The sequence below is a fragment of the Mobula hypostoma genome, chromosome 12 (genome assembly GCF_963921235.1).
Source record: "Mobula hypostoma chromosome 12, sMobHyp1.1, whole genome shotgun sequence".
Taxonomy (NCBI): domain Eukaryota; kingdom Metazoa; phylum Chordata; class Chondrichthyes; order Myliobatiformes; family Myliobatidae; genus Mobula; species Mobula hypostoma.
In genome coordinates this window covers 34,913,966-34,930,860 of record NC_086108.1, presented here as the reverse complement: position 1 = coordinate 34,930,860, position 16,895 = coordinate 34,913,966, and the positions used below count along the sequence as shown (strand labels likewise).

Below are 16,895 nucleotides of genomic sequence, written 5' to 3'. Positions count from 1 at the left end.
CAATAGTCAACGAGACTTGGAAGAGCAAATCTGCAGAGAGATAGCAGGCAACTGCAGGAAACATAAAGTTGTGGTGGTAGGGGATTTTAATTTTCCATACATTGATTGGGACTCCCATACTGTTAGGGGTCTAGATGGTTTAGAGTTTGTAAATTGTGTTCAGGAAAGTTTTCTAAATCAATATATAGAGGGACCAACTAGAGGGGATGCAATATTGGATCTCCTGTTAGGAAACGAATTAGGGCAAGTGACAGAAGTCTGTGTAGGGGAGCACTTTGGTTCCAGTGATCATAACACCATTAGTTTCAATTTGATCATGGACAAGGATAGATCTGGTCCTGGGGTTGAGGTTCTGAACTGGAAGAAGGCCAAATTTGAAGAAATGAGAAAGGATCTAAAAAGCGTGGATTGGGATTGTTCTCTGGCAAAGATGTGATTGGTAGGTGGGAAACCTTCAAAGGGGAAATTTTGAGAGTGCAGAGTTTGTATGTTCCTGTCAGGATTAAAGACAAATTGAATAGGAATAAGGAACCTTGGTTCTCAAGGGATATTGCAACTCTAATAAAGAAGAAGAGGGAGTTGTATGAAATGTATAGGAAACAGGGGTAAATCAGGTGCTTGAGGAGTATAAGAAGTGCAAGAAAATACTTAAGAAAGAAATCAGGAGGGCTAAAAGAAGACATGAGGTTGCCTTGGCAGTCAAAGTGAAGGATAATCCAAAGAGCTTTTACAAGTATATTAAGAGCAAAAAGATTGTAAGGGATAAAATTGGTCCTCTTGAAGATCAGAGTGGTCGGCTTTGTGCGGAACCAAAGGAAATGGGGGAGATCTTAAATAGGTTTTTTGCGTCTGTATTTACTAAGGAAGCTGGCATGAAATCTATGGAATTGAGGGAATCAAGTAGTGAGACCATGGAAACTGTACAGATTGAAAAGGAGGAGGTGCTTGCTGTCTTGAGGAAAATTAAAGTGGATAAATCCCCGGGACCTGACAGAGTGTTCCCTCGAACCTTGAAGGAGACTAGTGTTGAAATTGCGGGGGCCCTGGCAGAAATATTTAAAATGTCACTGTCTACGTGTGAAGTGCCGGAGGATTGGAGAGTGGCTCATGTTGTTCCGTTGTTTAAAAAAGGATCGAAAAGTAATCCGGGAAATTATAGGCCGGTGAGTTTAACGTCAGTAGTAGGTAAGTTATTGGAGGGAGTACTAAAAGACAGAATCTACAAGCATTTGGATAGACAGGGGCTTATTAGGGAGAGACAACACGGCTTTGTGCGTGGTAGGTCATGTTTGGCCAATCTGTTGGAGTTTTTCGAGGAGGTTACCAGGAAAGTGGATGAAGGGAAGGCAGTGGATATTGTCTACATGGACTTCAGTAACGCCTTTGACAAGGTCCCGCATGGGAGGTTAGTTAGGAAAATTCAGTCGCTAGGTATACATGGAGAGGTGGTAAATTGGATTAGACATTGGCTCGATGGAAGAAGCCAGAGAGTGGTGGTAGAGAATTGCTTCTCTGAGTGGAGGCCTGTGACTAGTGGTGTGCCACAGGGATCAGTGCTGGGTCCATTGTCATTTGTCATCTATATCAATGATCTGGATGATAATGTGGTAAATTGGATCAGCAAGTTTGCTGATGATACAAAGATTGGAGGTGTAGTAGGCAGTGAGGAAGGTTTTCAGAGCCTGCAGAGGGACTTGGACCAGCTGGAAAAATGGACTGAAAAATGGCAGATGGAGTTTAATACTGACAAGTGTGAGGTATTGCACGTTGGAAGGACAAACCAACGTAGAACATACAGGGTTAATGGCAAGGCACTGAGGAGTGCAGTGGAACAGAGGGATCTGGGAATACAGATACAAAATTCCCTAAAAGTGTCGTCACAGGTAGATAGGGTTGTAAGGAGAGCTTCTGGTACATTGGCCTTTATTAATCGAAGTATTGAGTATAAGAGCTGGAATGTTATGATGAGGTTGTATAAGGCATTGGTGAGGCCGAATCTGGAGTATTGTGTTCAGTTTTGGTCACCAAATTACAGAAAGGATACAAATAAGGTTGAAAGAGTGCAGAGAAGGTTTACAAGGATGTTGCCAGGACTTGAGAAACTCAGTTACAGAGAAAGGTTGAATAGGTTAGGACTTTATTCCCTGGAGCATAGAAGAATGAGGGGAGATTTGATAGAGGTATATAAAATTATGATGGGTATAGATAGAGTGAATGCAAGCAGGCTTTTTCCACTGAGGCAAGGGGAAAAAAAAACCAGAGGACATGGGTTAAGGGTGAGGGGGGAAAAGTTTAAAGGGAACATTGGGGGGGGCTTCTTCAAACAGAGTGGTGGGAGTATGGAATGAGCTGCCAGACGAGGTGGTAAATGCGGGTTCTTTTTTAACATTTAAGAATAAATTGGACAGATACATGGATGGGAGGTGTATGGAGGGATATGGTCCGTGTGCAGGTCAGTGGGACTAGGCAGAAAATGGTTCGGCACAGCCAAGAAGGGCCAAAGGGCCTGTTTCTGTGCTGTTGTTTCTATGATTCTATGGTTCTATGATGCACTAAATGCTTTACTAACCAATAGTGCTCAGGTTGGCAATGAATGTTCAGTTTCATTTAAATTCCATCAACATGAAAACCAATTGAAAAGATAGGCCCAGAGGATACCCAGCACAAAAATTCACACTTCAGTATTGTTGAAGCCAAATATTATGGGAAGCATCCCATGCAATCAGTGCTGTTAATCATGGAGAGATAAGGCAGAATATTTTCCAATAGAATTGTTGTCTTGGGGAAAAAATAATGAAAACCCTTGTCATTTCTTGGGGTGTCTTTTGGATATATATATTATTACTTTTGAAGCAGAATCACTGTTATCCAGGCAAATATGCCAGTCAATGCAATATTAATAATCTTCACTTCTAGTGAAATGTCCAATTCTAAGAGGATGTTGCTGTTCATCTGTCACACTGTGACACTGGGCTATAAGCTCAAAACGCTGGTTGCTCTCTTGACTTCAGTCCGAAGATTTTAGGTTCAGGTGTCACTGCAGGACTTGAGCACAAAACCTATACAGGACAGTCAGTGTGCTGTCCATGTGCTCCATCTTCCTCTTGTAGTTGATGTAAAAGATCCCAAAGCATTATTCTGAAATATACTGTCAGAGTTCTTCCTAATGTTCTGGCCCACATTTGTCACTCAGACAATGCCACTAAAACTAGATTACCTGATCATTGATTCATTCCATTATTATGATGGTGACTAAATTTCAAAATACTTAATTGGCTGTAAGGAATTTTGGACTGTTCTCAGGTGAACTTAATGGTTGAGGTCTTCTTGTGCTTCCATGCTCCAACCACTGGGTGACACTGCTGAGCATTAGCCACGCAGACTGAAGGTGAGTAACTGGACCCATCTTGTACACATTTTTAAAATGGGTAAATATATATATTTGCACATGTTTTAATGCCATTTCCTGTTCCCAGGACACTTGTGTAGAATACTTTTCCTTGAGATCACTTAGGACTCAAAAGGTCTTTCCTCTCTTACAGCTGCTTTGTAATCTATAGAGTTCCACGCATAGAGACACTTGGAACAGTTGCATCTTTAGAGGATTTCAAATATATTCCAATTTCAACCTGGCTGCTTAATATAGGATTATTTACAGCCAGGTTACAGTTGCAATTCTTATCAAAGACATTCTATAAGTATGTTTAAGGGGAAATCACTTAATTACATGTGGAAGAAAGGAATAAAGGCTGGTAAATGGGATTAGTATTGATGGGTATTCATAGAAAGGGCCAGGATGAACTGTACAGTCTGTTTCTCAAGTATTTTACATTCATATGCCTGGGTGAAGCATAAACATTGTCATAAACCAGCTGGGTTAAATGACCTAATCCTGTCCTATAAATTCTATGTTATTTACATGAGCAAGTATCTGCAATAGTCAACATACTCTATGAACACCCAGAACATCTGCTCAATGTTAGTTGCTAAAAGAGATATTTTGCTCACATGGTTGGCAAAGTAACTGAGAACCTACTCACATCCCACTGTTGGTCACTGGCCCGTTCTCATCCTTTCCCGCCACTGAAAGGGCCCCCTCCGCATTCTTGTTGACCTCAGTCACACCGACATCTGTCACCGTGCTCTGCTCTTTTCTTCGCAGCAAGTCATTGACCTTTGCCCCCATGGCCTTCCCCAGGTTGAAAGCACTCTTAAGGGGCTGGTGGTTGTTGCTGCCACTGGCCAATCTCCCGGCTGACTCGGCAGCAATGGCCATTGATGACCCGGCCAAGGCACTTCTTGTGGAGGTGGCGGTTTTGCCGTGGTGAAGTTTTGGCATCGGTGTGGTATTGGAGTTCTCAAACATGCTTTGGTCAACTACCAAGGAAAAACAGATGGAAAGATTCCTAATTAGCTGGGATCTAAAAACCAGTTACATGACATAGATCATTACAAGGAACAACAACACAAGCTGTTACTTTACTGATGAAAACCAATCAAATTACACTGGCCTACAGCTTCCTCATTAGGCATAATCAGAGGTCAAGCAGAAAATCACTCCAAAATCTCTCATTTTCTCAGTTTAGAATTTTTTTTGTCCCAGATTTCAACCATGCATTTTGTAAAAAAGATTTCCTCAAGTCACTCTTAATTCTCTTCCCGTTGTTTTGTTTTATACCTGTGACCCCTGGACCTCAACCACTCCACAAAAAGGTACATTATCTTAATGTCCATGATGTCCAAAGCCTTCATTATTTGATATACTGTACTTCTATCAAATCTTCACTCAGCCTCTTCTCTGAAGAACGCAGTTTCATTCTCTCCACTCTATCCTTGTACCTGTAGTCCCTTGTTCATTAAGTCCTTCTGGCAAATCTTTAACGCCTTCAAGTCCTTCCTATGATGTGGTGATCAATGAAAATCATACTCCATTCGAGGATGGACTTATTTTACAGTTTACCATAACTTCCCTGGATTTAAACTACATAGATCCATCGATAAAGCCCTGAATTATTTACAAATGTATTACCTTTCTCAACCTGCGCTGTCACTTTCAATAATCACACACCTCCATTCTCTCTCCTCTGCACCGCTTTTAGAATAGTATACTTCATTCTACACAGCCTCTCTTCATTCTTCCTGCCAAGAAGTTTCACCTCACATTTCTCCAAAATGAATTGAATTAATTCAACAGGGATCTGATCAAATTTGAGAGTTAGGCTGGTATCTGCAAAAATAACGCGGCAACTTTATTTTGACCCAAGCTTTTTGTATTGGTTTGGTAAGCTTGTGGTTATGAGCTAAAAGCAATACAATCCAGCATTAGTTGTGAGCTAATATTTGGGAAGAGGGAAGTGGAAAGAACAAAAAGACTTTCTCCAACTATTTACTAGATATGATTATATAGCTGAAGGATCTTACCTTATGAAATAAGAGCTCAGACAGCATTAAAGCAACAGGGAAAGTACAGTAAAATAAAACGTAGTAAGGAACAAGTGATTATTCAACAATCATCGATTCATACACACTCAGTAATAACAATGGCTAAGATTACACAGATCCTATTCACTGACATCTCACTCAGCAGACTATGAAGAAAAGGACCGACATTTTAATCAATAATGCCTATACTTAATCTGTTCATCAGCACCAAGAGATTGATGTTTTAATATTCACCTTTTCAAGGTTTATCACCACATTCAAAGTTTGCAAAAATGTATCTGAAATGGGATCAGAATTACAAAAACAAGAATTTGTGTAGGCATGTTAAAAGAATTAAGTAAAAACAATTTGGAAAACTCTATCGTTAACAAGTAACTTCCCCATTCTTTAAGTGTAAATTCAGAACTAGTTTAGTTATTTCTATTCCCCTCGTTACTCATCTTTAAAAACCCTTCAGCCAGATCAAGTGTGTCATAATTAGTTTAGAAGAAAAATGCTTTCTCTTAAACTGCATTATATCTTCTAATAGTATATAAGGAGTCCGATGTGAGTCTATGCCGGGTAAAACCATTCTTCCACCTACATCATTGTAACCTCTCCCTCCCAAACGCCCACCAACACAACCTTGATTCTCTTACCACCCAGATATAATGGGAGTAAGTTACAGTGGCTACATTATCAAGCAACCAGCAAATCCTTGGGATGTGGGAGGAAATCAGAGCACCATGAGTAAGCCCACATGGTCACAGGGAGAAGTTTCAAAGTCTACATAGTGAGCACTGGAGATCAGGGTCCAACCTGGGTCACCAGAATAATATGACTTGCTATGTCACTTATGTAACAATATAACCAGACCATTGTTCTATTCCCTCTTGAGGTTGCAAGTGAGGTCAATGACTTCTCTGATGTGAAACACTAACTCTGTTTTTCTCTCTCCACAGATGCTGCCTGACCCGCTGAGTGTTGCCAGCAATTTTTCTTTAACCCTCCATCCCCTCCATAATGAAAGAGTGACATGCTGAGGGCAGGCGATGATGACACTGAAGGACATCAAGTCTGCTCCATGAGCAATTCAACCCACAACAACCTGACGCTGAAGCAAAGCATTTCTGCTCCCAGAAACAATGGTGAGAAACCAGTAAAAGTTTGCCCCAAATTTTCAATTCTTTTGGGGGCTGGAAAGGCCTGTGGGGAAATAATAAAATACTTCTTGAGGGGTGAGAAAGATTCGTGACACAATGGACCATATCAAAATGCATCCAATATTCTCGGCACAACCACATGTATAATTTAGCTTAAATAGTTTGATCATTCTCCACTTACAGCAACAGTAGTCTGAAGAACGAAATCACTTGTAATGTACTTTTACATGAGTAAACCAGTTTATTTTCTTGGGAAGAGACTGGAATTCTATTGCTTAACTTTGCCTTTCAGTCCACACTGTTGTAGCCAGTTGTTTCAACCAATGGTAGGCATTTCACATCCAAATCCAATAAACACTGGCTGGAATACTACAAATGACAATTTAATTAAACGGATCTGATTTTGGAAATTGCCCTGGGATATTGGATGCTTGGTCAAACTGAAATCAATATTGCGTCATATCATTTCCAGTATCATAGTCCCTGCAGGAGAAAATCCCAGCCTGCTCGTCTACAAAATTATATGCTACTTTCAAATAAGGAACATAATTCCTTCCTGCAAAGGCACCTTCCCCCTTCCTTTCCAGTACTGAAGAAGAGTCTCGGCCTGAAACATCAACTGTTTAGATGCTGCCTGACCTGCTGAGTTCCTTCAGCACTTTGTATATGTTGCTTTGGACTTGCAGCATCTGCCGAATTTCTCATATTTAAATTACAGAGGCTTGCTTAAGCTTTTTCTTTGATTACCCTTTGTCAGCAGTTTCCAGGTTCCTACTGCTGATCTGTAATCTCAGTAAACTGCTTTCAGAAATAACCGCATTGGTAAATAAGCCAATTTACCTTTGTTACAGGGACTGCCTGGTTCACTGATAACATCTATCTGTTGAAGCTGCAAGGGAATAGATGGACTGCTTCATTCTCTCGCAGCAAACTTACAGTAGTAATAAGGGAAAGATCTGGGTGAGGAACTTGCTCCCCAGTTGCTACATTTCAGATTTGTGAAGAGTGTATTCATACATCAACAAATCGTGGATATCAATAGAAACCAGTCAACTTTTAAGCAAGTTTAATAAATTTCTCCGTCCATCTATGCTGGTGGATCCACCACTATCTTTATAACTAACTACAATTTGTAATATCACATTTACTGGTTTGTTACATTAAAGAAATGTTGCTGTGGATATTAATAGTCCAATCTTTCTTAAAATCAAAAACAGGAAACAGAAATGCTGGAAGAACTCAGCCAGTCATTGGCATCTATCCAGAGATGTCAACCTTAAGGAACCTCACCATCCAGACATGCCTTCTTTTCATTACTACTTTCAGGAAGGAGATACAGGAGCCTAAAGACACACACTCATCATTTTAGGAACCTTGTCTTCCCTCCGTCATCAGATGTCTGAACAGTCCAAGAACCTACAACCTATTCCTCTTTTGTACTATTTACATATTTTCTCTTGTAACTGATTTTTTTTTATGTATTGCATTGTTTTGTGGCAGCAAAACAACACATTTCATGACATATATCAGTGCTAATACACCTGAATCTGATTCTGGACTTACCTGTGAATATCTTATATTTGTGTCTCACTGGCTTTGGACCCTCGTAGATTTCTTGGGGTCTATCCTGTTCCTTTCTTTCTCTTAAGGTAGTATAGGTACTACTAAATCTTGTCTCTTTCCCACTCCTAATTTTTGGTGATTCATGATGCTAAGGTGACTTGTTGGGACACTTGCCTTCTCACACTGCACTGATGAGATTCCGCAATGGCATTAATCCCACTCATTCCCTATTCCTTCCAAGATTCTGGTATCTCATTCCTGTAGAATTCGCCAATCAAAATCCCAGATAAAGAAGTGTCTGTAATGATCTGTCTGGGACTCCTCCTGCTTGTGTTCTGGGACATTAAATGCCACTCTTCGTGGGGTTTTCTGCTGAGTAATAGGAATCACAGCCACGACATAGTCCTTAGGATGTATTTAGGCTGCCAGTTATTTTAAATTCTCTGAGCAGTGACTGTGACTGATAAAAAGCTTGTTCAAATATCTTCCATCCATTAGCCACCTACCCCATATTAATTTGGTCATGTTGCCGAACATCTGCAAACAGCTACATTGCCTCGTGTTATCTTCCCTATGCATTTAGTGTCATCTCCCACTTGACTAACCTCCCTCAACCCTGCCCCACTCCATCAGGATACCACTTTGTTCACAAATTCTCTATTCTGTAATTCCAAGCAGGAAGAAGAACATGCATGTCTTAAACTGAGTTCAAGCATGGAAGCTGGTCCTTCATCGGAAATGGTTCATGCCAATTAGGATGCCCCATCCAAGCCGGTGCCAGTTGCCAGTGTGGTGTTTATAACCTGTGAAACATTTCCAATAAATGTGTCTGTCTAAGAACCTTTAAAAGTTTTAATGAAACTGCCTCAACTACCTTCTCTGGCAGCTTATTCTACATACACACCACACATGGTAAAAATGCTGCCTCTCAAGTTTCTACTTCATCTTTCCCTTCTCACCGTAAACTTATACCCTCTGGATCTCAAGTGCTCAAACCCTGGGAAAAAGACTGACCATGCCCCTCATGATCTTGGACACATCTAATAAGATCATCTCTCAGTCTCCTACATTCCAAGAAATAAAGTCCTACCCTATCTGACCTCTACTATAACCTGGGTAGTTGTGTGCATAGAGAGATTCTAAATGTTTCTGATTTTCTAAACTTACCCTTTCAATGCCTCTCTCACTAAATCGACCCAAGAACAAGGGTCATCTCTGGAACTTTAAAAACAACACCAGTTCATTAATCTAACAAAACATTGCTCTCCTACCATTGGATAGGATGCAGCAATATACAAGACTCCTAATTCTATATGGCATTTCAGACCTTCCTCTTAGCAAAGGCCTTCGAGAACAATTGCTCTCACACAGTCCCCCAACACCCCTAGTGACACAAACCCAGCACTTCCATTTCCACAAAACCAAAGCAGTCTGGCAAAAAGTTTGGGCAGATATATGAGGGGTGATTGATAGGATCATGGTCTAAGGTCGAAGGAGTCAATTTTAGAAAACCTAGCGCATTTATTTTTAAACGTAGTCCCCTCCCTCCTACATTTACACACTTAGTCCAGTGGTCGTGGGGCATTCGGATCTTGGACCTCCAGAAAGTGTCCACAGCAGGGGTGATTGATAAGTTTGTGGCCTAAGGTAGGAGGAGATGAGTTATACAGCTCTTGTTACATGCACATGCATCTCAACTCTTTCAGTGATCATGCAGAAAGTTTGAAGTTAATAATTCATCTTCTACCTTAGGCCACGAACTTATCAATCACCCCTGCTGTGGACACTTTCTGGAGGTCCAAGATCCGTATGCTCCACGACCGCTGGACTAAGTGTGTAAATGTAGGAGGGGACTATGTTGAAAAATAAATGTGCTAGGTTTTCTAAAATTGACTCCTTCTACCTTAGGCCACAAACTTATCAATCACCCCTCATACTATGAATGTGGTTACAAGGGAGACGGTACATGGGAAAATTACCAGGATGTTATGTAGGATGGAATGTTTTGCTGAAAAGAGACTGGATAGACTGTGGAGCAGAGGGTAGTGAGGGGCAATGTGATAGGGTAAATCATAGGATATCTTTTCCCAATGCTGTGGTGTTTAAAACCATAGGATATACATTTGGGGCAAGGGATAAAAATGTAAAGGGTAAGGTGTAGGAGGATTAGAAGAGATTGGAGAAGGAATTATTTTCACCCAGATGGTGAATGAAATGTGTAACACAATGCCTGACAGGTTGATAGAGGCAGAGACTCTCACAATCTTTAAGAAATGTCTCGATAAGAACTTCAATTGCCAAAATGGCTCTGGAGCAATTGTGACAAATGGGATGAGTGTAGATGGGTACTTGATGGTTGGCTTGGACATAGAACATAGAAATCTACAGCACATTACAGGCCCTTTGGCCCAGAATCTTGTACCGACCATGTAACCTACTCTAGAAACTGCCTAGAATTTCCCCACTGCACAGTCCTCTATTTTTCTAATCCATGTACCTGTCTAAGAGTCTCTTAAAATACCCTATTATATCTACCTCCAACACCGTTGCCAGCAGTGCATTCCACCACTCTGTGAAAAACTTACCCCTGATATCCCCTCTGTACTTACTTCCAAAGCACCTTAAAATTATGCCCCCTCAGACATAGTGGGCTTTAGTACTTATTTCTGTGCTGTAAGACCCTGTCTCTCTGTAACCTTGACTAACATCTTGTAGCCAACTAAACTACTTAGGCTTAAGCTGCCACGACAAACCCAGACTGGGTAAGGACTGGTTTTGGCTAAAATGGCCACCTGATGCTCAAAGAGCTCCTTAAAACTTGCCAGACTGCCATTATGCAAATCCTAAACAAGCACATAATAACACCCAACCCTGATTCAAGTTTCAGGACAATATATAGGAATTATATTCACTTGGGGGCAGGGGTGGTGGTGTTGGTCTGATTGGGACTGGATTATGGGACTTGAAATTAAAGTTGTATGGCAGGTTCTGCACTTTAAATTTATACAAAGCCAGACTGTCTCTCTCACTGAGCATTCACAGCTGACAAAAACCTTTCTTATTCACCAGCTTCCTGGTTCACCCATTCAAACCTCTCCTCATTCACCCATTCAAACCTCTGCATTATGAATGCGGTCATTCTTTACACGTTGTCACTCTCCTTTGCACGATGCACAACAATCCTGACGGACCACATCATCATGAGGTAAACATGATATTCTACAGTCTGTCCAGAGGGAAGATTTTGATGTTCTGCTGTTAGCAAGGACAAAGCCATAAGGGTCCCTGTAACTGCTGGAAAATTCAAGGTCAGCCATGACCTCAACCTGAATGGAGCACAGGTTCAATGGATTTGAATTGTTCACCTCTTCCTACTTCTATACTGTACCTCCAAGGGCAGTTTGGTGCTGGAACTGTAAAGAGCAGATTATTCTTTTGATGTCATTCAATTCCAAAGCAGTCAGTGCTGCACATTTTGACCCTTTTCTTTAAGTGTGGATTTAGCTACTATGTCAAGAAGTCATGAATCTCCAGCTCCTGTAATTTTGATGTGGGTTTGAACTGAGGTTATTGCTTACTGCATTTCCAACAACTATGTTTCCAGGACATAAATGTTGTGTTTCTCCTGTCATTCACACATAAATTGAAGGTACTTTTATAATCAATGATATTAGAATGATAATAATAGACTTGAATGCTTAAGAAAACCAGGAAAACAGTCTATAAAACAACTTAGAAATTCAATTGCACAGTTGTTTATTACAGCACTTTATGGTTGAAAAAATCTACAATGGGTAAACCTGTTCGGATGGTTTCACATATTTCTGGAAACTTAAACAGCCACTTTCAACTGTATTCAATTGTATTTGCGTATCTGATGTGATTACTGTGACAGGTGTGCATCAGCCTACATTCTCAGAGTCTCCAGAAACATGAGACAGCAAATCTCAGTGCAGAGGTCCCAGTGATTCCCAGACTTATAATTCTCCTTCATCGTGAATGATACTACTCCTCACCGCTCAGCACCACACCCCCACAGACACACACATACACACAAAGGAGCCACACTACATTCCCCCATACCTGTCCAGAATACTGTTCAAGGCTTGAACCTGCAAAATCACGACATATTACTGTGCTTTTTAATTTGAAGCTTGACATAGGGCACCACTTTTTTTTAATTTAAAGAAAGAGTCAAGAATACAGAAAGAACGCCAGTTACAAAAGGAGATTTATTAAGCAAAAAGCAGATTGGAGACAGCAACAGAGTAAGTGCACTTACAAATACCAAGAAGACATTGTCAGAGGGAGCTGAGTGTACAGAGTCAGGGCTAGAAGACACCAATGTGCTTCTTACTGGGTTAGTAAGAAAGAGCCTAAAGCATGTATCACAGCGATAATTGGTGAAGGGCTTGACGTCACTCAGTTCAGTGGAACCAGCCTTTCACTCACCATAGACTTGCACTGATAGAGCACGCTCTCAATCCAAGGAACATAATCATCAGCATTCACAGGCACTTTCAGAAACAAAGGAACAATACCAACTCAATGGGATTAACAGAACTAAAAGACAAAGGCCGGAGGGGTGGCTGTGGTTCGGGATTTGAAGATAGAAGACTGATTGTCATACAATGAACTCAACTTTACTGGAATATGATTCTCTGAATAAACAATACTTTTTTAGTGGTGGAGTACTAATCAATATCAACTTATAACTAGTCTATTTGGGAGACAAATAAGAAAACCCACAGAGAGGTGCCAGTTTAGAAACTGTTCTGTAAATTGTGGATGCAAAGTGAATTGATAATTTCAAGGGAGAGAGTATTGTGCGAAAGTCTTAGGCACATATATATAGCTGGGGTGCCTAAGACTTTTGCACAGTACTGTATTTGTCAACGTGGAGCAGAGAGTGCGTTTGTAAACCTGGCAGGAGCAAAGGATATTGGGACTGGTGAGAAAGTGAAGTGCTACAGCAGGGGTGTGGGACAGGTGGCAGAGAAGGCAGAGGTTTGTGCAGGTACAGACGCACCCAGCCCTGAGTCACCAGGCAAGGTCATTTGATTCCAGACTATTGGCTTATTGGTCATTACAGAATATCTCTCTGGTGCTTCCCACTCTTTCCCCTCTCCCTTCCCCTTTCCCTAACCATGATTCCCTTCTCCCTGCCTCCTTCCCACTCTCAGTCCACAATAGAGACCCATATCAGAATCCGGTTTATCGTTACTCACACGTCATGAATTTCAGGGTTTTTTTTGTGGCAGCAGTACAACGCAATACATAAAATTACTGCAGTACTGTGCAAAAATATTAGGCACCCTAGCTATATATCTATGTGTCTGAGACTTTTGCACAGTGCTGTATGTTTTTGTAAGGTGGGAAAACTAAGGGTGGCGGATTGCAGATTGAAGTCACAATTCAACACATTGACAGAGAACCTTGAGTCATCATCATCAGGAAGCAAATGTGAGCAGGTGAGATCACCTTCAGAAACTGGGTTACGTGCAGATTGTTGGAGGAGTTAAATGGTGAATAGACTGGGACAGCCTGAATCTGGCTCTCTGGGTCTCAACTCATTGACAAGCTAAAAGTTTGAAAGATAAAAATTATAATCAAGGGGTGGGTTATTGCGTGCAGATGCAACTACGGAAGTAGGTTCAAGTGGCACTGCTTAAACATGACAATATTGAGGGATAATTGTAGTTTAATAATTGAGTTAATACTTGCAGAATTTTAATAATTACTATCAGAATATAATAACACGATGCTTTGTCCGGTTTGTCACATATTCATTGAACAAAATACAGTACTGTGCAAAAGTCTTAGGCATGCTAGTTTTTTTTAATATATGATTTCAGATGTTATGGCCTCCGCAGAGCTCTGATTTCAAGATTATTGAGGCTGTCTGGGATTACCTGGACAGGGAAGCGAGACAGCCAAAGTCAGAAGAAGAACTGTGGCAAGTTCTCCGAGATGCTTAGAACACCTACCAGCCGATTTCCTTATAAAACTGCATAACAGTGCACCCAAGAGAATTGATGCAGTTTAAAAGTCAAAGGGTGGTCACACCAAATATTGATTTGATTTAGTTTTTTACTGTTTACTGCTCTTTATAGTATAATTAGAAACTTTTCATTTCATTATTTTTGAAAACATCTTTGCTTTACAGAACTTGTTTTTACGTGTCTAAGACTTCTGCCGAATGCTGTACACTTCTTCAAAAATCTCTAAATTTATTTAATGCAAACTAATAGTCTTGTTCAAACACTTCCAGAACTTACTGTTACTCACTCCCTCACTCCCATTTTGAAGTTGTTTAAGTTTTCCCATCAGTAAATTGGAACTTGAGACCCATAATGCAGGAGGCTGCATCATGTAACTGTTCGGAGTGGACATTTGGCAAAGAGAGTATTGTGGTTGCCTGGAAACTCAGGTCTGAAAAATTTGCTAATACGCTGCACCTAGACTCCTACTGTGGGGCTATAATAACAAAAATGTAATTAAATGCAGTTATGCATTGGAACTGTAACTAAGCTTCAGATAGAGCCCAAGCAGAGTTGGAGCTTTGATGATGAAGGGAATCCATATATTTCTTTCTGTTTCCTGGGCCACAGAATAGCCAGCAGGCACAGCCTCCTGGGACTCAACAGGCCAGACAAGGAAGGATTGTAACCCCTTGTCCCAGGGTATATTCATGTGGCTGGGGATGCCTCTGGTGCTTTGTGATAGGTTTGGAAAAGACAGTAAAATAAAGGAATGATATCTGCTGTTGTAGACTTTATGGTAGCAGACTTCATGAAAACCTATAGCAGAGGGGGTGCCATTCGGTCATTGAGCCTTTGCTGTCTCTAAGTTTCCAATTTACAATTTCTTCATTCAGATTGTACTGTGCTTTGAATCAAGTTCTTTCTTGTTGTTAAAATACATTTTGTCCCATGACTCCAATTTGTCTCCTTCTCCTACCCAATGACTAATTCCTTCCTTGTCTTCAATCTGTACCCCTCAGGCAACTGCAAGATATGTTTCCAAAGTTTAAATGCAAAATGCCAAAAGAATAGCCAACCACTGATGATTGAATTCCTTCTCTTGAGCACAAAGATCAGAAAAATCAGTTTAGGTCATACCATGTCAGATCTCTTTATGTTAAACCAAAATATTTTCTGCTTTCCTTAGGCTCTGTCACTGAATCTCCCTGCCATTCTATTGCATTGTTTCCTGCTACAGACCAGATTCGTAAACAAGGCAGTATTCACAAAAGCTTAAGTATGCTGGTGTAATCAAAACTTGGGCTCACATAGCAATGCCACGCTTAAAAAGGGAGAACCATGGAAAAAAAATGAATCATCGGGTAGCTTCTATTCAAACTGCAAATGATTTTAAGACAAAGCCACAAAACAGATGGCAGTATTGAGTCTACATTTTCTTTAGTCATTGACAGTGGCTTCTTCATTACCATTCCAGCGAGAGTCCATTAAAGAACTGCAACTAAATTATCTTCATTAGTTTTATCAGGTGCTTCATTTTATAACCGGCGCACTTGGTTGAACCTTACTTACAAATAATGGACTGAAATATTTTATAGCTATTCGATATTACGCAGGTTCAAGGGAATGCAGCAGGGACATCCAATAGGAAACAGAGGTGGTGCCCTGCTGCTGATGGTCCAATAAGGGTCCACATTCAGCAACAGGCTGGAAAGCAGAAGATAACTTGGAGAACTACACTTAAGTTTCAATTCTCTGCCAGTACAAAAAATACAACTTCTTTTCATCACAAAATACTTTCTTATTTATATGTACGAAACAGAGAGCTTGGTGCAGACATGCAAAGCCCCTGGATATCTCTACAGCTTCTGCAAAGAATGAGTGGGTAATATTAAATATACTCTCCACACTACACAGTTTCATTTATAGAATAAACACGTATTACTATGAAACAGAGCTTGCTTGTATGTACAGGACAGGGAGCAGAATACAGTCTTTTGTGGTCAGTGTTATATTGCCTCCCAATAACAGTGCTGCTTAGTGCTTTCAAAGTCATGTTACACAAGAACATCTGCAGCCATATTTTTTTTTACTTAATAAACTTAATCAGTCACAGATTCCACCTCATTTTCTCAGAGGCCACTTGAGAAACTTCATGTTGATTAGTTGTCTTTTATTGTTTTAAGTGCTTCACTACAATGTCACTTCTGTGAGCCAAAGCATAACCTTTCACAAACAACACTCACCTCCCTCAGACTCAACGTGGGTGACTGGGATAAGAACAAACACCCAAGCAAAATGCTGCTCTAAATTTGTTAGAAACTGCAGATAGCTGGTGGCCTTGAAAGAAACTGATCTGAAACTCTTTTTGTACAAGATAGCACCTCTACGAATTAATGATTCTGATGTTACACAGCCAACCCTCATTTAATGTCCTTTTCGGCACTAGGCCCAGTGAGGCTGATAAACCTTTCCTTGTACTCAGTGTTTGTTTGTGACGCATTACCAAACCTGCGCAGATATGGCTGTATTAAAGTGCTGTGTTTGCATTGGGAAACACTTAATTTAAAAAAAAAGCACAGTGCACAGTTTATACAGTTAATCTTTTTTTTTAAGAAAATCATTGCTGTGAAATTAAAATAACAATAGATTAAGCATGGGTTCAGATAAGACATCAGCTTTATGTAAAATATCAATCAACTTACACTATTAAGCGTTTTATTAAAGGAATTGTCCCCAGTCATATGATGCTCATAATATGAAGGAA

At 40.4% G+C, this 16,895-nt stretch overlaps 1 protein-coding gene across 2 annotated transcripts in view; it reads right to left on the bottom strand.

Annotated features, from left to right (window-relative positions):
- The window catches only part of nos1apa (nitric oxide synthase 1 (neuronal) adaptor protein a), a 477,337-nt gene that overhangs the window by 4,153 nt on the left and 456,289 nt on the right, over positions 1 to 16,895 (bottom strand). For both annotated transcript variants that reach the window (XM_063063833.1, XM_063063832.1), the window contains one exon: positions 4,041 to 4,377. In XM_063063833.1, coding sequence (XP_062919903.1) covers positions 4,041 to 4,377 — 337 coding nt within the window. The remainder of the gene's footprint in view (positions 1 to 4,040; positions 4,378 to 16,895) is intronic.